The sequence below is a fragment of the Phalangium opilio genome, unplaced genomic scaffold (assembly GCF_054372755.1).
Source record: "Phalangium opilio isolate 3A_F unplaced genomic scaffold, DU_Popi_V2 ptg000081l_1, whole genome shotgun sequence".
Classification (NCBI taxonomy): Eukaryota; Metazoa; Arthropoda; class Arachnida; order Opiliones; family Phalangiidae; genus Phalangium; species Phalangium opilio.
In genome coordinates this window covers 629,038-648,671 of record NW_028324188.1, presented here as the reverse complement: position 1 = coordinate 648,671, position 19,634 = coordinate 629,038, and the positions used below count along the sequence as shown (strand labels likewise).

At 32.5% G+C, this 19,634-nt stretch overlaps 6 protein-coding genes across 15 annotated transcripts in view; 2 read left to right on the top strand and 4 right to left on the bottom strand.

Annotated features, from left to right (window-relative positions):
• LOC149653821 (uncharacterized) overlaps window positions 1-2,483 on the bottom strand; it is a 64,821-nt gene extending 62,338 nt beyond the window's left edge. For all 9 annotated transcript variants that reach the window (XM_089846718.1, XM_089846720.1, XM_089846724.1 and 6 more), the window contains exon 1: window positions 1,620-2,483. In XM_089846718.1, coding sequence (XP_089702844.1) covers window positions 1,620-1,676 — 57 coding nt within the window. In that variant the 5' untranslated portion in view covers window positions 1,677-2,483. The remainder of the gene's footprint in view (window positions 1-1,619) is intronic.
• A 119-nt stretch (window positions 2,484-2,602) lies between these two features.
• mRpL2 (mitochondrial ribosomal protein L2) lies at window positions 2,603-4,079 on the top strand. The gene is made up of 4 exons (XM_089846735.1): window positions 2,603-2,744; window positions 2,879-3,196; window positions 3,266-3,511; window positions 3,596-4,079. The coding sequence occupies exons 2-4, from the start codon at window positions 2,887-2,889 to the stop codon at window positions 4,009-4,011; spliced, it is 972 nt and encodes a 323-aa protein (XP_089702861.1). The 5' UTR covers window positions 2,603-2,744; window positions 2,879-2,886; the 3' UTR covers window positions 4,012-4,079.
• Window positions 4,080-5,099: 1,020 nt separating this feature from the next.
• Set (NAP domain-containing protein SET) lies at window positions 5,100-12,064 on the bottom strand. Of its 2 annotated transcripts, none has more exons than XM_089846736.1 (6): window positions 11,636-12,064; window positions 10,281-10,470; window positions 9,642-9,829; window positions 9,474-9,574; window positions 9,319-9,395; window positions 5,100-6,883 (listed from the first exon to the last, which is right to left on the bottom strand). In XM_089846736.1, exons 1-6 carry the CDS (start codon window positions 11,906-11,908, stop codon window positions 6,828-6,830), a joined length of 885 nt encoding a protein of 294 aa, XP_089702862.1. In that variant the 5' UTR covers window positions 11,909-12,064; the 3' UTR covers window positions 5,100-6,827. The 2 variants fall into 2 exon arrangements, with proteins under 2 accessions (XP_089702862.1, XP_089702863.1); XM_089846737.1 differs by lacking the exon at window positions 5,100-6,883 and adding an exon at window positions 8,269-8,582 and having other exon boundaries at window positions 11,636-12,062.
• A 417-nt stretch (window positions 12,065-12,481) lies between these two features.
• LOC149653818 (uncharacterized) lies at window positions 12,482-13,576 on the top strand. Its single transcript, XM_089846738.1, has 2 exons — window positions 12,482-12,865; window positions 12,935-13,576. The coding sequence occupies exons 1-2, from the start codon at window positions 12,843-12,845 to the stop codon at window positions 13,455-13,457; spliced, it is 546 nt and encodes a 181-aa protein (XP_089702864.1). The 5' UTR covers window positions 12,482-12,842; the 3' UTR covers window positions 13,458-13,576.
• asun (integrator complex subunit 13 asun) lies at window positions 13,440-19,048 on the bottom strand. Its single transcript, XM_089846730.1, has 12 exons — window positions 18,827-19,048; window positions 18,690-18,764; window positions 18,340-18,623; window positions 17,976-18,280; window positions 17,719-17,910; window positions 17,428-17,606; window positions 17,269-17,353; window positions 16,832-16,908; window positions 16,605-16,756; window positions 16,181-16,375; window positions 14,598-14,855; window positions 13,440-13,612 (listed from the first exon to the last, which is right to left on the bottom strand). Exons 1-12 carry the CDS (start codon window positions 19,046-19,048, stop codon window positions 13,594-13,596), a joined length of 2,043 nt encoding a protein of 680 aa, XP_089702856.1. The 3' UTR covers window positions 13,440-13,593.
• The window catches only part of Shal (Potassium voltage-gated channel protein Shal), a 103,708-nt gene continuing 103,097 nt past the window's right edge, over window positions 19,024-19,634 (bottom strand). The window contains exon 6 of the transcript XR_016370791.1: window positions 19,024-19,468. The gene's annotated coding sequence lies outside the window, so the exon portion shown is untranslated. The remainder of the gene's footprint in view (window positions 19,469-19,634) is intronic.

The following is a 19,634-nucleotide window of genomic DNA, read 5'->3' as shown; positions in this document are numbered from 1 at the left end:
GAACTTAGATTTAAGTTGATTTACTTCTGCTAGATTGATTTGATTTGATTTGATTGTATTATTTTAAATTTTAGTTCATAAATAGGCCAAAAATAGACCAAATATTTTGTTTTATAGAAATCTAGTAGCTAAAGTAAATATAATTGTTGTTTATGTCGATTAATTACTTAGATTTAAGTTGATTTTATCGTGCATTCATATTATTGCATTATCATTTTTGAAAATTAGACCAAAAATAGATCAAATCTTTTGTTTTATAGTCATTAAGGAAAAAGGCAATTATAATATATAATTCGCGAATATATAACTGAATTAGCATTAATTAATTTAAATTAATTAGCTCATTGATTAAACTAATAAATAGACAAAAAATAGATCAAAAACTAAGTGTTGTACTTATGCTCTCGGTTAAAATAGAGTTTAATAGACTTAATAGACCAAACCTTTCGTTGTGGGGTAAAATTCAAGAAAGTGTTCGAATTTATAACTAAAAATACCTTCAATTTAGACGTAAAATAGGTCAAACTATCACAGATACAATCTGGTAACTAAATAACTTCCGAGTCTTTGATTCCCCCAAAAGAAACCCTTTACTACATTAAACTATGCCTACATTAATCATTTCTGTTACCAGATACCACGTACTATAGCTGCTGGTAAAAGTATTCGTTATACAGTAATTACTTCTAACCTAACCCGATCATAACCTACTTTCCAAACTAAGCTAGCTTATTTATAACCAAGACAAGTAAATTGGTCAATGCACTATGACGCACCGTGAAGAATTGAAATTTACGTGTGACGCATAAGTAATTAGCTATCCGGCTACAATAATACCCGTATTGCGAAATCAATCTAGGCCTAAAGCATAGCTTAAAGATTTCATAGGAGTTAAGAATGACCGAGTACCTTACTCTGTCTTTCAAGAGACCTAAAGCTACAATGTTGCACTTAAAGGGGGGATAGAGAAATTAATTTCATCCCCCCGTTTCTTAAATTTAACTGCGCATGCGCTCTAGGGCTGCCAGTAATTAGTTATTAGAGCATCTCCTGTAAAAGTAACAGAATACTTCAACCTTTTCAGGATTTTCTGTTGCAGATGTACACGTCAAAAATAACTGGCAACACTTGTAAGCACACTATCCTATAGAATATAGCGATTTCTTTAGGTTTCTGGGTTGGTTACGTTACGTTAGGTTTGTGTTAAAAGAGTGTCCGGTGATGGGGGAGGGGAGGGGGTCAGGTGACCCTTTATTACTCTAAGCAACACAACACCTAAATTTTACAAAGTTGTATACTCCATGTTTATCAACTCCTGATCTACTCAGACACAATTTGTATCGTTAAACTACATTAAAATCAAGCTATATAAGTCATTAGCGTTATACGTTTGTAGATCTCAAAGGGGGAGGGGGTAAAAAATAATTAGGTGTAACTAATTAGCCCCGTATCTAATTAAGCTAATTAGGCTCCGTTAACATTAATAATAACAAAAACAAAAAGTTAAAATTATACAATACATTCAAATCCGTACATTATTTCAATAGGCTTAAAAAATATAGAGAAACGTATACGTCACTACATGCAGGGAATTATGGGATTGAAATACAAGTACGCACCTTTTCGTCGGCTTTCCCAGGACATGCTCGGCACAAATTCCAGACTGAATGAATCATGGTGAATAACTTCTGTGTTTAATTGCGCAAAGGTTGAAAAGGTAAAGTTCCAATCGAAAGGATTTTTCCGGTGTACTTAAAGATTGTCCTCGTTAGGCTTGAGGAATTCCTGGTCACAAAAAAAACCACTCCGAGACAATCCGACCACAATAATTACTTTTTTCACAAGTTAAACTTCGAAATTGAATAATGACGGACTTTTAAATCGGGGACGTTTTTTTTATTCTCTATATTAAATCCAAAAAGTATTGACGGAATTCGAAAGAACAATCCAAAAATACACACGACACGAAATGCCAGAGAAAAAATTCGTAGTTAAGCCTTGGTTTGAAATATAGCGGTTGTTAGCACACACCCAAAATTCGCGCCAAAAATTACGGGTCGAAGGTTGCAGAAGTGAATTTCCTCGCTCGCGAGATTTTGATGGTTAGGGTTAACTTTTATCTTCTTCTTTCTTCTTCCAAAGGTTAGGCTTAGCGAGTTTAGCTCGATTAGTGGTTGTTTTAGGGTTAACTAGTTAATTTTCTTGGGTCGACGGAAGGTAAAGGGCGGGAAACAAACAATTTTTGACGTTCGGCAAAAATGTCTATTTCCTTTTGAAAATTCCTAGTTGGTTTTTCAAAGACACAAACCTTGCCTTGGCAACTCGGGTTGTCCTTTTTCTCTTTTTTCGTAGACCCCTTGACGTTCCTCTCGCCTGACAGGCTCGGAGGAAATGCGGTAAAAACCGAGGTACCGGCTGGGCAATTTCGACGCAACGCGTACAGCGGCGTACTCCCATAAAAGACGGGGGAAAAATTGAATTTTCGATCGAAAATAACGCGGGAAATATCGCCGCTCGTGACATCTAGCGGAGTTTCACGGAACTTTCTCGTGCGATTATAGAATATGGACAGCCCCGCTCGCTCACCCGGCCCCGGGGATAGCAGACGACGTTATTTAAAATAGTAATAAAATAAATAACACATCGTTTTCACGGTTTAATTTAACAAAATATTACAAAAAGTATAATTCTATTATGAATTTACAAATCTAGCGGACTTAATTCAACCCATACTGATCAAAAAAGTAAATATTTCTATATATTTACTTCATATTAGAGCTTTAAATAATATCAAGCAAAGGCTTAGCGTGGTCCGACGCTCCAATCTTAAATTCTTAATTAACTAAGTTTAAAATTTATAAAAATTTATTATTTTCAGCTTAAATCATGGCGGTTTCATTGGTTAATTCCTTTCGTAACCTAACTTTATCATCCTTGAAATCTACACTTCACAATCAAACTCTGAATAACTACACCAACCCAGGCTTATTATCATTAGTTCAATCATGCCCCAAACTAAATTTCATTCGAACCAAGATGATTCGACCCATCAGAGGTCACCCTCGACCTCTAAAACCAGGTGAAAAGTACCCCGAGCCACGCAAATATAAATTCAGAGTAATATGGCCTGAAGATGGGCAATATACAACAAAACCATTAAAGATTCAAAGGCTAGGGGGTCGAGATCCCGAAACTGGTAACTTACTAACCTAAGCCTTGGCGCATTTTTGGGGAATAAGTTAAAACTATTCTTAACTGCTTCTAGGACGAGTTTTAGTCGAAACTTTAGGTGGTGGACACAAACAAAAGTTCAGATGGGTCGATTATCTACATAAAGTCGACCCTGAGAAGCCATATATTGAAAAAATTCAATGGGTTCGATACTGTCCTGTTAGAACAGCTAGAATTGCCTTAGCCCAAAGTGGAGATCATTCTCGATGGGTTATTGCCCATCAAGGAATGAAAGAAGGCGATTTAGTCACTACATATTCAGAAATACCCAGAATTCCTAGTTAGTGTCAAATTTTTGAAGCTCTTAAGAGTCTAGAGCCAAGGCTTAGAAAAAACCCTAACCCTTGGTTACTTACCATTTTAGTTAGACCAAAAGAAGGCGATTCGCACCCTGTTGGAGCTTTGCCAGTTGGTACAATGATCTTCAACATTGCCCCCGCCCCTGGGGTTGTGGCAAAATTCTGTAAAGCAGCTGGATCACACGGAACTTTGATCAGAAAGACCTTAGACAAGAAATGCGTCATTCTTTTGCCTTCAAAGAGAGAGATAGCTGTCAGTGAGAAAGCCATGGTGACTGTTGGAAGAGCTTCCAACTTGGAGAAAGCTGGGGCGCCAATTGGTAGTGCCCAAAGGTTAAGGTGGTTGGGATGGAGACCTCGGAGTGGTTTGAAGCATCGTAAAGATGGCTACTGTGGTAGGAAGATCAAACCTCCAAAGAAGATGAAGGTGTATCCTGAAAGTTTCAGCTCAAAAACTGAACCACATATTTTGACTTTGTAGTTTTAAAAATTAAGAATAAAGTGATTTGTTAATAAGTAGAGCAATAAAAATGATTTAATAAGCCTAAATTAATTTTTATTATTAATTATAACGTACTTAGAAAATTTTCTACCTAAGCCTTGGTCTTGGGGTGAAAGACCTTGTTGGACCCTTACTGGTAAGAAATTAGGCTTAATGGGAACATCCATCGAAATAATCCTTAGTTAACTATAAATACTACACAAATAATGATTAAGGCTTACTTATTTAAGATTTCCATTTACTTTACTTCATTTATTGCACTTAACTTAACCCTAACTGAGCTGCAGTTTGCGCGGACTTTTCAAATGGCAAAGGCCCGCCCCGTTTCTATCAGTGCTGGAAATAAGCAAGCATAAGTGACAGTACTGGAAATAAGCAAGCATAAGTGACAGTACTGGAAATAAATATTAATTAATAATGATCAAATTTAATAATTAAATAAAGTAATATTCTATGAAAATAAATAAATAAATGAATGACTCTTACAATTACAAGTTCGCAGTTTTGAAAGGGACGAAAATCACACAGCCATTTCAGCATATGTAAACAATTACATCAGAATTCCGGCTCTTCCCAGGCTGCAAATGCTAAAAAAACTACAATTAATAGATATAATTTAAATACCTACAAACTTAATATAACACTAATATCTGCATATCTTTTTTTCCTTAGTAACTTTTATTTTTATATAATAAGTCGATTGCCCCTCTCATTAGAGCGGCGGCACATTAAGAATGAAGTTACAATGATGGTCTATTTAAACTTCGTTGAAAAAACAAAATTAATTAAAAGTTCAGTTGGTTTGTAATTTTCAGAAAGAAAAATAATTATAATAATAATAATAATAAAGATTAAGAAGGAATGGCTTAACAAACGTTTATGAGAAACAATTGAATTGACAATTTAAATTTTATGTTGACGTTCGTTTTCCCCACCCCCCACCCCAAGAAATAGTTAATTAATATTAAAAATTAATTAAAATAAAAAAGAAAGAAACCTTACGTGTTATGTTTATGATTATTTCAGTTTTGTTTTTTTTTAGGATCGACAGTTCTTCATGAAATTCATTCATTTTTCCAAAGTTTTTATTCGTAAAATATAGTTTGCCACACGGAGATTTTTTTTTCTTCTTTTGTTTATAGTTACAAATAACCATTTAATTATAATAATTAATTTAATTAAGTTCCATTATTTTTTTATTCCACCGTACGAAAACTTGTAACTCATTAATTAATAATATAATTAATTAACTGGGACACTTTAAAATAAAACAATGGAGTTCAGGGAAATCAAAATCTACTTTACAATCAATCTCTTGGATGAAAAAACACTTTAAAGTTTTAATTGTGAGATTAACGCTACTTTAATGAAGATATATCATTAAAAATTAATTATGATTAGGGTAACGAAAGTCTTTATTTAATTAATTAATTAATTAAGGGGGAGATAAGTAACTTGTAGTGGACAGCTGCTACAAAGTAATTAATAAGGTTAATTGTGATGTTGTAACTGAACTGAACTGAACTAGAAATGTTGACATTAAACAGTCACAAGACAGGAGAGAGACTCACTCCAGGAAGGGGGTTAATTAAATTTGAAATTAATAATTAATAATTAAAGCACATTATTGTCAAGTGGTTTAAACTTTGATCTGATCTAATCTGATGTGAAATTTAATTTTAATGTGGACAGATGTTTTTTGCGTATTTAAAAAACTGATTAATTAATGTTTATTTATATTTTAAATTATTAATCAAATTTTCAGGGTTTTTTTTAAATTTTTATTTTAAACTTATTCTGGCTTTTAATTTTAATTAAATTCATTTGAGATTAAGACCAATTTCGTTTAATATTTAAAAACGAAATTAGAATAATAATTTAAGCCAGAATTAAGTTTATTTAATTAATAAAATAAATCATAATGCAAATTAATTAAGGGATTTTATATTATGTTTTTGTAATATTTTCAATTTTGTCTATTTTTCCTTTCTGTATTCAAATTAACGGTTAAAACTAAAAACTAATAGTTAATGATGATTAAACTAATAGTTATGATAGCTAAGAGGGCGGGGGAAGGGGGGGGGTGAGGGCTGGAAACCGATATTTTTTATTTAATTTTTTAATTAAATTCTATTTAATTCAATTTAATTCAGAATACTTTAAAAAATAAATGAAAGGAAAAAACTAAGGTTTTATTCTTTTTTTTTTTGTAAATCGAACGATATTAAATTCTTTGGATGTTTTACACGATAGATGAATTGGTTTTTTTTATGATATTAAAAATGAATTTTTTTTTCTTCCCAACGAAAAAAAAAAGAAATGTTGATTTATTTTTTTGTTGTTGTTGTTGTTTATATATATTTTTTTTGTTGTTTTTGTTGTTATGTCCAAAAAGTAACAAAAAAACTTTTTGTGTTGACGAAAAACTTCATCCAGTTCTGATTTTCCTTAAGTTTTTTTAAATGTGTTGGTTTGGTTTTGGTTTTGTTTTTATTTTTGTTTTTCTGTTTGTTTGTTTGTTTTATCAATTTTTAAAATTAAATATTAATTTTTTTTTTGCTGTTGTTGTTGTAGGATTTTTTTTTTTTACTAAATTTTATTAAAATTAATGTTAAGTGTTTTATGCCTTGATTTACGAATTAAAACTATTGTTTGTTTGTTTGTTTGTTGGAAAAAACGGTGGCAGCGAATGGCTTTTGTTTATGTTATCAATGGATTCCATTTCGCCTTCTGAATATTTTATTTTTTTTTTAACCAATCACGAGTTTTGAATGAATTTTTTTTTTTTTTTTTTTTTACTCATCACCGCCATCTTCCCCTCCGTCTCCCCCGTCATCATCATCGTCACCGCCTACGGAAATAATTCAAATCCCTTTTAAATTTATTTTGAAATTAAAAGAAGGAATTGTTCAATTGGAATTTTTTTTTTAATTTTGGTTAACTTTGGATGGTCATAACTCAGGTGTTTTAAAAGGTACGGTAAAAATTTCTTAGGGGGTGATGGACCAAATTGTGCTTTATCTAATGGTACTAAATTTGTTGGGCTACTATAAATAGGTTAAGAGAAAATGGGATTTGAAAACTACTTAATTTGCATAGAATTTTACTGAAGAGGAAACCTTAGTGATCAACTTTGAAGGGTCATAACTCTGGTGTAAATAGAATCATAGGGACAAGCTTTGAAGGTGTGATAGCCCAAGTTATCCTCTATTATAGGGTACTAAATTTGCATGGCTATTGTAAATAGTTTGCAAGAAAATGGACTTTATATAAAATGTTTTATTTTCATAAAATTCCCCTAAGCTGTTACTTGTGCACTACTTTGGGAGGTCATAACTTTGGTGTGAATAGAATGATAAGGAAACGCTTTAAAGGTGTTATAGCCCAAGTTATCCTCTATCCCATGGTACTAAAGTTATTGGGCTATTGTAAATAGTTCTCAAGAAAATGGACTTTTTATAAAATGTTTTTTTTTTTATAAAATTCCACTAAGTTGTTACTTGTGCCCATGCAACTTTGGGAGGTCATAACTTTGGTGTGAATTGAATTATAAGGAAACACTTTCAGGGTGTGATAACCTGAATTGTCCTCTAACACAGGGTACTAAATTTGTTGGGCTATTGTATATAGGCTCTGAGAAAAATGGACTTTTGACCAAAACACAAAATTTATTTCATAAAATTCACTTAACTTCTTGCCACTTCTACCCAACTTTGATAGGGCATAGCTCGGGTTTAATAACAGATACAGGGAAAATATTTAAGGGCATTATAGGCCTAACTGTCCTCTATAAAATGCCACTAAAACATTTCCCAAAACCATGGATAAATCTTGGGAAAAAGGCCTTTTAAAATAACTATAAATCCCTGGATATTCCAATTTTTTATTTTTAACTATAAAAAACGACTGATAAATTGAACAATGTAAGACATTTATACACCTAATAGTAACCTTTCAACACTAACCCATTAATTTTAAACAAAACCCAACTAAACAACACAAGTGCTAACATTAAAAGTTTCAAGCAAGTGCCAGCCAGCCACAAATTGTGTTTCATCTCCAAGAAAGAAATGCAATTATAAGCAATTGGGATTAATTGCATGCCAAACAATTTTTGCCAAGAATCTATAACAATTAACAACCCAACCCAACTAAAAAACAAATGAAAACTAAAGGTTTTTATTTAAATGTATTGTTTTTAATGAATGGAAGAAAAAGAAAAAAAAAGAAGAAATATTTTTGGAATTTTTCTTTTCTTTAAAAAGAGTTTTATTAAATTGTTCTCTTTTTTTTTTAAGTTTCTTGAAAATTTGAAACATAAAAAGAGTAATCTTAATAATCAGAAACGACATTTATTTTACAAATATTAAGCGAAAAAAGTGTTTATGGTCAAAGATGTATTGGTGGAAGAAAAAAAAAATAATAATAATTAAAGTAATGAGGTTTTTAACAAAAGAAAAATTTCATTTTTTTTTTTCTTGGAGTTCGGGAAATTAATGTTTGTTTTATGCGTGAGAACTCAACTGTGTGTACTTTCCCCTATTCAGATTCTAAACAAAAATTAAGGGGATGCTCATTAAAAACAACACGCAGATTGTGCAACAAAAAAATAATAATAATACTTAGTGCAATTTTGCAAAAAATAGTGTGTAATTTAGTGCAATTTTGCAAAAGTGTGTACAATTTTGCAAAAAATAAAGTGTGTAATTTAGTGCAATTTTGCAAAAGTGTGTACAATTTTGCAAAAAATAAAGTGTGTAATTTAGTGCAATTTTGCAAAAAAAAGTGTAATTTAGTGCAATTTTGCAGAAAAAGTGTACTTTAATGCAATTTTGCAAAATGAAGTGTGTAATTTAGTGGAAACATGCAATTTTTATGCAAAACAAATAATAATAAGTGCAATTTTGCAAAATAAAGTGTGCAAATGCAATTTTGCAACATGAACTTTAGAACAATTTTGCCAAATAAAGTGAGTAATTTAGTGAAAAGATGCAATTTTTTGCAAAACAATTAATGTTCAGCGCAATATGCCAAAATAGCGAGTGCAAATGCCCTTTTGCAAAAATGTAATCTAGCCAAGATAAGCAAACAAAATGCATAGAATAATTCTAAAAATAAAAGAAAACAAGGGGGGGTTAAGCAACTATATATGTTCAATTGTTGCCACTAACAAATAAATGAACAATTAATAATTACACAAGCAATAGAACATTAACCCAGAACTTCTGTGCAAGGATTAAGCAAAAGTGGTAAATAAATTAAACTAAATTAATTATTATTAATTACCATCGTCATCTTCATCATCATCTCCTTCTCCTTCCTCTTCTACAACTACAACCGAATCATCAACTTCATCATCCTCACTTTAAATGAAATAATAAATAATAATAATTATTATTAACTACTAAACAAAACACAATAAACATTAATAAATTAATTACCTATCATCCTCTTCATCTCCTTCTAATCCATTTTCTTCAACCTCAATATCTGGAACCAAGAAATACTGAAGAGGGTTTGGCCACATATCATCCTTGATGACCTGAACCCCCACAAAGATTTAACATTAATCTAATAATATTAAGGAATAGGAATTTAATAATAATTACCTCAGCAATATCATCAGCAGACGCATCTCCGTGATCCGTGAACCACGTAAAGAAGGTCCTTAAAGGTTCATCTTCGTGATCTCTCTTTCGGTTCTTTTGAAGAGCCACCCTTTCTCTTTCCTTTTGACGTTTTGTGACATCCATACCTTCCTTCCATTTAATTGGTGTCGATTGAGAGGCCGGATCTCCTATAAAACCCCAAAGAAAATAAGGTTAAATCAGTTACAAGTCATTAAAAAGGCTGAAAACTTGAAATAAATCCTTTAAAACCCAAAGAAAATGGCTACTCTACGATAAAAAGGTTTAAAACTTAAATTAATTCCCTTAAAACCCAAAGAAAATGGCTACTCTACGATAAAAAGGTTTAAAAACTTGAAATAATTCCTTTAAAACCCAAAGAAAATGGCTACTCTACGATAAAAAGGCTTAAAAACTTGAAATAATTCCTTTAAAACCCAAATAAAATGGCTACTCTACGATAAAAAGGTTTAAAACTTGAAATAATTCCTTTAAAACCCAATGAAAATGGCTCCTTTACGATAAAAAGGCTTAAAAACTTGAAATAATTCCTTTAAAAACCAAAGAAAATCACCAACTCTACGATAAAAAGGCTTAAAACTTATGAAATAATCATCTTACCTGAGGAGCCCAAATGGAATTCCTTGACCAAGACATTGTTTTCAAAATAAGGGTTCTCATCAAAGTAGAATTTAATCCTGTACCCTGATTTAATGTCTTCAAACTCCTCAACTTCCAATTTTGTCAAAAAATGTAAGCATTCTTCCTCTTCTTCATCCAAAATGGCTGAGATTTGTGGGTGGTTTACAAACTAACACAAATTTAGTTAAGGAATAATACCCAAAAATAATTGCGTAACGCCTTTGAACACGTTTCAAAAACCCCCACATGGCATTATTTGTAAAGCGCGCCAAGTTTGCTAACCAAGGCTTAGCTCCGAACACTACTAACTTAACCCTAACAACCAAAAACGCGATTTTGACCACATTCAACATATTTAAAACGATAATAAGCTTAAAAAATGTAAATAAATTATAATATTACTAATATAATTCGCCTTAATTGTCACGCTAATTAAGTTTAAGGCCTACAATAAGTACAAAGTATAACAAATAAAAAAGTCAGCCATTGAAAGCACCGCGAGAGAGTTTAGAACATAGCCTCCTAGATCTCGCGCTATGGAGGCCCCTCCAAAGAATTATTTTCGTATGTAAATGCACGTTTCGTGGATAGCAGTTATAATTTAAGGGGTCCAAATTTAACATGCTGGTCTTGTCTATGGGGAAAACCCCGTTTGGGCCCAAATTTTGAAAATTCTGGTTCAAACCTCTTGAAGAGAACTCCTTTACTTAAGAATTGGCTAATTTCAATTTTAAGTTCCTCCACAAAAAAAAAAACCATTCATGAAAGAGAAACTCTGCGCTAAAATAACCTTATCTTGCACATCTCATTTAAATTTTAAAAGATTTGAGCAAGTATTTTCATAATTTGGGGCCAAACACGGGGGTTTTCCTCCGCAAACCATGTATGTTAAATGTTACCCGTCCACGAGACGCGTGATCTAGGAGGCTATGACAATAAGAACAAAGCATGTGGTAGCTTAGACCGAAGTTAGGCTTAGCGATGGCGCGCGGACGTCCATTCGGCCACTGTTGAAATTTCCCCCCATTTTGAACGCGGCGAACGTGTATAGTTAGGCCTAAATAAAAGAACGTAACTTCCGAGGTTAACGTTTTACACGTACAAAGTAAACGTAAACAAACCGTATTACGATATATAGGCCATACTTTTGGTAGATTTACGAGTAAATTACGCGTAAAATTGTTGCTGGACGTGAAATTGGAGGCAAAATGGAGGAAACAACTACATTTCAGGCCTAGGCCTAACGGTACTTACGTACTTTTGGAAGTTAGGGTTAATACGATACCGGCGAGTGGGGGTCCCCCATGGCGACTTATAACGTAGGAAAAGGATACTGCCGTGACCCAAAAGTTGGGTATTTTCTTGATCAACTCGTTTCTTTTTTCGAAGAAAGGTTTCCTTAGCTTGTTGTACTTCTGTTCTACCTTTAAAATCTCCTCGCTGGCTTTTTCGTTGAGGGCGTCTATTTCGTTTTGACAGGCGTCTATCTCTTCCAACGCTTTTTGCGTTTCGGCATCGTAGTCCCGGCTCTCCTCGCCGTCCCCGCCAGAACCCGAAGATCCTTCCACTTTTCGTAACTTCTTGGGTGTTACCCCGCTCGCTGACATCTTCGCCCGAATTAAATACTAATCACTCTAGACGAAAACACGTTGCCCGACTCGATAGTAAACGGACCAAATTAGCGGCTAGCGCGACTCTGACTCCAAAGTTAGGCCTAAATTACAACGTCTCGATCTCTCTCGTACGAACGCGCGGCGACGAAGAAAAGGCGCCAACGAGAAAAATGCCCCGGCACGACTCTCCTCACCAAGATTGGACGAAACGCGCACGCGCTTAAGATACAAAACCAGTCACGTGCGACCAATCAACCAATAGTAAACCGATCTCCCGGACTGTGGCCTTTCTACGAAAAATAATGGCGGGTATATCGCGCTTTTAAGACTTATTTTTAAACGAAAATTTGCGTAAAGTACATTTTACCCGAGTTTAATTCTCGACACGATGACCACGGAAATATAGGCCGACTCACACGGCCTTTGTAAACTAGTTGACAAAATGCAAATAATATTCTGGCACTATATCGCGAAATAATACAGTAGAAAATCGGCTCTATTTTTCGTCATACACCTCCACTGTTGGATCTACGGGGCTCTTTGCTAGGAAATCCGGACCATAGCATGGTTCTTCCCTATCTCAAAGAGACAAGAGAAATGGCGAAAGGGGAAGGTAGGGGGGATTTTTTGATTAAAAAAAATGAAAAAAGAAATATACCGAAAAAATAAATAAAGCAACGTAATTGGTCAATCCGTACCACGTGATTCTATTGTGAGTCATTCGTCAAGGCGTAGGAGGCGCGCTTCCGTCGTTTCCCGCCAAGTTTAAAGGGATTGGCGCCTCAAAAACGACGAAAGAAGGGCTTAGAAAGTCGGTTGAATTTTGAATTTTTAAATGTTTTAATTTGAAATTAAATGGTTTTTAAGTTAAATATAGTTATTCTACTAACTAGTCAGTCTGTAAATAATGCTTTAAAAACTTTCTGAGATGTTTTCAACAACTAAAAACCGGTATTTACTACAAATATTTACAACTTTACTAATAACAACAGTTGGTTTAACTTCTAAGGCGTTTGCTAGTCCAAATACTACCACTGAAAGTTACGCCATGGCCTACAATTTGCCGGATTACGTTGATATAGAAATGAATAAAACTATTTCAAGCGTGAATATAAGTTCTACAGTATTTCCAACTGCAAATAAAATCCTTATACTAGGTCTAAGTGAAAGTGTCTATGATTTAAACTCAACTTTAACAACAACGGAGAAAGTTTTAATTGTTTTTAAAGACCCAAGTGGAAAACACATTCACATAAGTGTACTTATAATAACTGTAGTGGTTTTAATACTAGTTTTTGCCACTATTACAGCGTTTTATGTCTGGTATTGTAAACCATGTAAAACATCTGAAAGTGTTTCTAATAATTCTACAACATTTATTTCACCCGGAACACGAACCCAATTGTATGTTTTAAGAAATAAAAGACCAATTTACTTACCAGATGATGGTACCACGCCTAAAAGAGAACTAAATGGACCAAGTGGGAACAATGTTTTCATTAATGTTGCTTTGGAAACAGATGAATTTGATTCTAAATTATAATTTTAATATTTTATTTTTACTTGGACTTAAAAAATAAATACAAAGACTTTATTGAAACAATTTTTTTTTTGTAAAATTCTATTTACATTAATTAATTAAAGAAGTCTATTTTATCAAAATACCTGTCGTTTTTTTTTTAATTTTGTCCTTCAGCCCTGTTTAAAGAAATGAATATAAACAGCTTGAATTAAATAGATATTAAGTTATAAACAGCTGAAATTAAATAAATACAAGGTTATAAACAGCTAAAACTAATTAATTATAAGGTTATAAACAGCTAAAACTAAATTATAAAGTTATAAACATCTAAAACTTAATAAATATAAAGTTATAAACAGCTAAAACTAAATTATGTTATAAACAGCTAAAACTAAATTATGTTATAAACAGCTAAAACTAAATTATAAAGTTATAAACATCTAAAATATAAAGTTATAAACAGCTAAAACTATATAAATATAAAGTTATAAACAGCTAAAACTAAATAAATATAAGGTTATAAACAGCTAAAACTAAATAAATATAAGGTTATAAACAGCTAAAACTAAATAAATATAAAGTTATATTTATAAACAGCTAAAATTCAATAAATATAAAGTTATAAACAGCTAAAACTAAATAATAATAAGGTTATAAACAGCTAAAATTAAATAAAAATAAAGCTATAAACAGCTAAAACTAAATAAATTAAGGTTATAAACAGCTAAAACTAAATAAATATAAGGCTATAAACAGCTTAAATTAAATAACTTTATATTTATAAACAGCTTAAATAAATAAAGATAAAGTTATAAATAGCTTAAATTAAATAACTTTATATTTATAAACAGCTAAAATTAAATAACTTTATATTTACAAACAGCTTAAATAAATAAAGATAAAGTTATAAGTAGCTTAAATTAAATAACTTTATATTTATAAACAGCTAAAATTAAATAACTTTATATTTATAAACAGCTAAAACTAAATAAATATAAGGTTATAACTTATAAACAGCTAAAAATAAATTGTTTGCTTTTAAGAAGCTTGAATTTGATACTTTCCAAGCCTCTGAAAGACTATTATTAACTATAAATCTCAGTTAATCTTCTGGAATAAAAAATGATTAATTAAGAAGAGTTTAAAACAAAGCATACTTACGCCTCAGCCATTAGAGAAGCATAGAGAACAGCGGGTTTATTATTTCCATTAATTCTTCCAACAAAATCCTTATGATACTTTGAATGTTCATGATTAATTCTTTCTGTCCATATTGAAAGGACAGATCGTGGTCCAGCTCTGCTTGAACTCGAGTGACCTTTCCCCCCCTCATCCATAATTGTATGAAGTTTCTTAATTGGTGGAGGAAGTCTCAGATCTTCCTTACTCTCAGATTTTTCCCCATCATAACGATTAGGACTGAAATAAATTCATATTAAATCTGTATTGTTAAGCCTAATTTCGTGTCATGAGTCAGCATAAAATCTGACAAGGCTTAGGGTTTGTTTATTAACTTCTATTTATATTAGGCTGGATATAATAATTTAAGCCTATTTAAACCTTAAATGGTGGACTCATTGCTACTGCTAAGCCTAATTTGAAAATTTAGAATCTTGAGTCAGCATAAATTTGAAATTGGGCTGACAAGGCCTAATTTCGTGTCATGAGTCAGCATAAAGGCTGACAAGGCTTAGGGTTTGTTTATTGACTTCTATTTGTAGTAGAAGATGGATATAATAATTTAAGCCTATTTAAACTTTAAATGGTGGACTCATTGCTACTGCTAAGATTAATTTCGAATCATGAGTCAGCATAAATTTGAAATTGGGTTGACAAGGCCTAATTTCATATCATGAGTCAGCATAAAGGCTGACAAGGCTTAGGGTTTGTTTATTAACTTATATTTGTAGTTGAAGATGGATATAATAATTTAAGCTTATTTAAACTTTAAATGATGGACTCATTGCTACTGCTAAGCCTAATTTCGAATCATGAGTCAGCATAAAGGCTGACAAGGCTTAGGGTTTGTTTATTAACTTCTATTTATATTAGGCTGGATATAATAATTTAAGCCTATTTAAACCTTAAATGGTGGACTCATTGCTACTGCTAAGCCTAATTTGAAAATTTAGAATCTTGAGTCAGCATAAATTTGAAATTGGGCTGACAAGGCCTAATTTCGTGTCATGAGTCAGCATAAAGGCTGACAAGGCTTAGGGTTTGTTTATTGACTTCTATTTGTAGTAGAAGATGGATATAATAATTTAAGCCTATTTAAACTTTAAATGGTGGACTCATTGCTACTGCTAAGATTAATTTCGAATCATGAGTCAGCATAAATTTGAAATTGGGTTGACAAGGCCTAATTTCATATCATGAGTCAGCATAAAGGCTGACAAGGCTTAGGGTTTGTTTATTAACTTATATTTGTAGTTGAAGATGGATATAATAATTTAAGCTTATTTAAACTTTAAATGATGGACTCATTGCTACTGCTAAGCCTAATTTCGAATCATGAGTCAGCATAAAGGCTGACAAGGCTTAGGGTTCGTTTATTAACTTCTATTTATAGTAGAAGATGGAGATAATAAGCCTATTTAAACTTTAAATGGTGGACTCATTGCTACTGCTAAGCCTAATTTCGAATCGTGAGTCAGCATAAAATTGAAATTGTGTTGCCAAGGCTTAGCTCTTGTCTAATAATAACAAAGGAAGGTTGGAAGCCATTTAAGGTTAATACTTACAATTCTTTTTTGACGAAATGATCATCTTCAACCTTGATTTTATCCTTCATGGTTAAATTTGTCGGTTCATCAGCAGAGCCACCTGGTTTCCGGCACTCTAAAACACAATCCAAGATCTGACGGTGTTCAACTGTGGTGCAATGAATGCGGATGAAAGTTTCTAGTTCACCCCACATCATACGATATTGTTCTTCCCTAATTTGAAATAAATATTCATTAACGCAGCTTCCTTATTCCCGATGCGTGTGCCGAGGCTTAACGAGCAGTTTTTTAATGCGTCGTCTGGTTCTGAAAATGTTTCTACTATGAAGCAGACGACACACATCATTTTGAGAGGCAGATTTATAAGTTAAGCCTTGGGAATAAGGTGGATGATTATTTAGGGAAAAAAAAAACAATCTTAAGCCTTGGCCTATTGAAATACCTTCTAGGGCCTTTCCCACGCGAACCACACGGAGTTGGTAAAGGAGTTCCTTTACTTTCCATCCCAATTAATTGATAAATGACGGATTTTCCTTCTAAAACTTCTTCCGGTGTTAGAACTTCTTTCATAATTAGGTTAATTAGAGGCGTCAGCTTGATTTAATAATTTAAATTTATCACTAATAACTTAAATTAAATTAAAAACATAACTAAGCCTAAAAACCTTACAGACGCCATATTGAAAATAGTAGTTTGACCAATGATAATTGGGTAGTATTGAGTTATTCTCTCCAAATTAATTTTAGCTGCAATAATTAAAGTTAATTTGCATTAATTTAATGCTGAAATTATTCATATCTGTTGTGTGATGTTTAAAAAACCAAAAATATCAAATTCACACACAAAAAAGAAGTTAACCAAGGCCTAACAACAAAGGAAAAGAAATTAACTAAGGCTTAACAGACAACAAAAGAAAAGAAATTAACCAAGGCTTAACAGACAACAAAAGAAAAGAAATTAACCAAGGCTTAACAGACAACAAAAGAAAAGAAATTAACCAAGGCCTAACAAAAACATGTTCCTAAGCCTTTGAAAATAATTTTAAATTTAAGCAGACTACTTAAATTTTAGAGAGTTTAACCTTAAAAAAACACCTAAAATTATACCTTTTTCAATTGGGGGAACTGGATTTTCCGTGATAGGTCCTCTTAGAGGAAGTAACCTATTTTCTTTCATAAATTCACCAAAATCCTAAATTAATTATTAATTTTAATAAATTAATTAATTAATTTATTAAAATTAATTTAAGGCGCTTAAAAACTTACATTAATCCTATAGTCAGTAACTCGTCCTCCACATCCTTCACTAATTGATGGAGGATCTTCCAAAGTGGAACGTGCTGTCCCCAAAGTGTGAATAAAGAGTTCCCCTCCGTGAGACGCCAACATGTGAGATAAAACTTTAGAACCTGATTTTCTAGGCATTTCCAACATAACAGCTCGACCTGTTAATTAATTTTCATTAATTACTTGTCATTAATTAAATAAATAACCTCTAACTTTTCCTTTAAGCCTTGGCCTAGGCCTTGGTTTAGGCCTTTTCTAAAGTTGACTTACCACTAAGTAAAAAATTGGTTAGACAAGAAGAAGGCCTGCTATTAACATCAACAGGTGTAACTCTAAATGCCCCCGTGCAAAAGTGTAATTCAACCGCGTTTGACCTTGGTGTGCACCATTTTAAGGTCATAGTTTCGTAACTTTGACCTTCTTTTACCATGGTAACTCTAACACCCTCTGAACTCAAAAAACCTTCAATAAAATGTTAATTAATTAAGTTAATAGAGTAAATTAAAGATAAAACTAGTTATATTTACCCGTTTTCTGAAGTTCAATATGAGCATTAGCCCCATGCAAAATCTCCACGTCATAATTAGCGGAAGAACTTGCATTTTGTTCTTCTTTCATGGGAATTCCTGTGACCGTAGTTGAAGCCAGGGCATAATGATGGAGTACTAAATACCCTAATTTGGCAGCCACGTGTCTTCCTGATTTAACAGCGTGAATTTCACTAGAAACAACTGGTGAAATTTCCCTCCTTTTTATTTGAGTTATTAAACTTTCCTCCGTTACCGGATGAGTGTGAACGAGAACCAATTCGCAAGAATGAATTTGGATCAAACTGGAAGATTATAATGGTTTATTAGATGGTAAAAACGTTTATAAAATGACAAGACATACTTGTCAGAACTAGCAGCGACTTTATTATGTTGTACAACTGCGTTTAAAAAGCATTCTTCGAGGTTTCTAGCGTGCGCATCACTTTTAAGGTTAGTGATAACGACTACGCGACCCCTGTTTAAAACTTTGCCAGCATTTTCTGTTAAAGACGTGCGTTTTTCATGTTGAATTTCGCTGCATTGACATAAAGCTTCAACTGCGGCTGATAAGCCGTGTACTATATTTGTATCTTTTGCGCGTAAGTTTTCTTGAGGTGGGCCAATTACAGCTAATCTATTCATTAACTAAAGAATTCCGATTTTAATTAAGATATTTCATTAATTATTCTTTAAAATCGTTAGGGAACTTACAAGGTTTAAATTTTGTTCATTCTGTGCCCATGAATTTAAAAATTGCGCCCCTGTATCACTAATTACAAACCTTATCTAATTATAATATTATATTAGTTATTTAATTTTATTATTAGGAGTATTTAGACTTAACTTACCAGTTTTCCTGTAGGAAATAGATCCCATACAATCCGACAATATTCAATGGCAGCTTCGACACTACATGTCCACATGGACTTTGCAACGGGAGCTAATGGTATTATGCCTGGTTGACGCGTTTTGACAAATATATCAAATTCTACCGATTGTTTACAAGATTGACCAAAGGGATAACCATGGTCAAGGACAAAAACAGTTTTGTGGCTAGTTGGATACGTCATTTTAATGTTTAAACTTGAATTAATGTAAATTAAACTAGAAAAGTAGCCTGTAGGTAATGGTAAACAATGTCTAAGCCTTGGTCAAATTTTGGTTTATTCACTCTTCTTGAGTCTTGAACGGCTTAATTATTCGCATAGAGTTGAAATCCCATCCAACCCCAGAAATAGAAGAATAAAATAACCGGAATAGTTAAGGGAATTAAACATAAATAATATCCTAAACTTTCTTCAAGCGGCGTTTCAAAAAATAACATCGTTTGAAAATTGAAATAGAAAGAGCAGACGACAGATATGTAACAATGACACAGGGAGGATAAACGTTTGTAGTGACTGTTTTAGTTTGTTCCTAGAGGCAACATAAGTAATATACTACTACTTGGCGTTGTTCAAATTCGAATATTTTGGCGGTATTTTGGAATGCTGTAATTATGGTTCTAAAAGATTAAATCCGGTGTGAAAAATTAAAATAAAGTTATAAAGAGAAACGTTACAGCTTTTTTTACTAATTTGGTTAATTACTCGAGCTTGGATTGTTGTAACCCCAAGAATAATATACCATTGAAAATGTCAGAAATAGGCCTATCAC

Excerpts from the sequence above, each read along its gene's own strand:
- mRpL2 (XM_089846735.1), top strand. The coding sequence starts at position 2,887 with ATGGCGGTTTCATTGGTTAATTCCTTTCGTAACCTAACTTTATCATCC. Across the intron at positions 3,197-3,265 it reads GGGTCGAGATCCCGAAACTG|GACGAGTTTTAGTCGAAACT; the intron begins GTAACTTACTAA and ends AACTGCTTCTAG. Across the intron at positions 3,512-3,595 it reads AGAAATACCCAGAATTCCTA|TTAGACCAAAAGAAGGCGAT; the intron begins GTTAGTGTCAAA and ends TTACCATTTTAG.
- Set (XM_089846736.1), bottom strand. The coding sequence starts at position 11,908 with ATGTCAGCGAGCGGGGTAACACCCAAGAAGTTACGAAAAGTGGAAGGA. Across the intron at positions 10,471-11,635 it reads CCAACTTTTGGGTCACGGCA|TTTGTAAACCACCCACAAAT; the intron begins GTATCCTTTTCC and ends AATTTGTGTTAG. Across the intron at positions 9,830-10,280 it reads ATTCCATTTGGGCTCCTCAG|GAGATCCGGCCTCTCAATCG; the intron begins GTAAGATGATTA and ends GGGGTTTTATAG.
- LOC149653818 (XM_089846738.1), top strand. The coding sequence starts at position 12,843 with ATGTTTTCAACAACTAAAAACCG. Across the intron at positions 12,866-12,934 it reads TTTTCAACAACTAAAAACCG|TCCAAATACTACCACTGAAA; the intron begins GTATTTACTACA and ends GGCGTTTGCTAG.
- asun (XM_089846730.1), bottom strand. The coding sequence starts at position 19,048 with ATGACGTATCCAACTAGCCACAAAACTGTTTTTGTCCTTGACCATGGT. Across the intron at positions 17,911-17,975 it reads TATTGAACTTCAGAAAACGG|GTTTTTTGAGTTCAGAGGGT; the intron begins GTAAATATAACT and ends ATTTTATTGAAG. Across the intron at positions 16,757-16,831 it reads CTATTTTCAATATGGCGTCT|CTGACGCCTCTAATTAACCT; the intron begins GTAAGGTTTTTA and ends TATTAAATCAAG.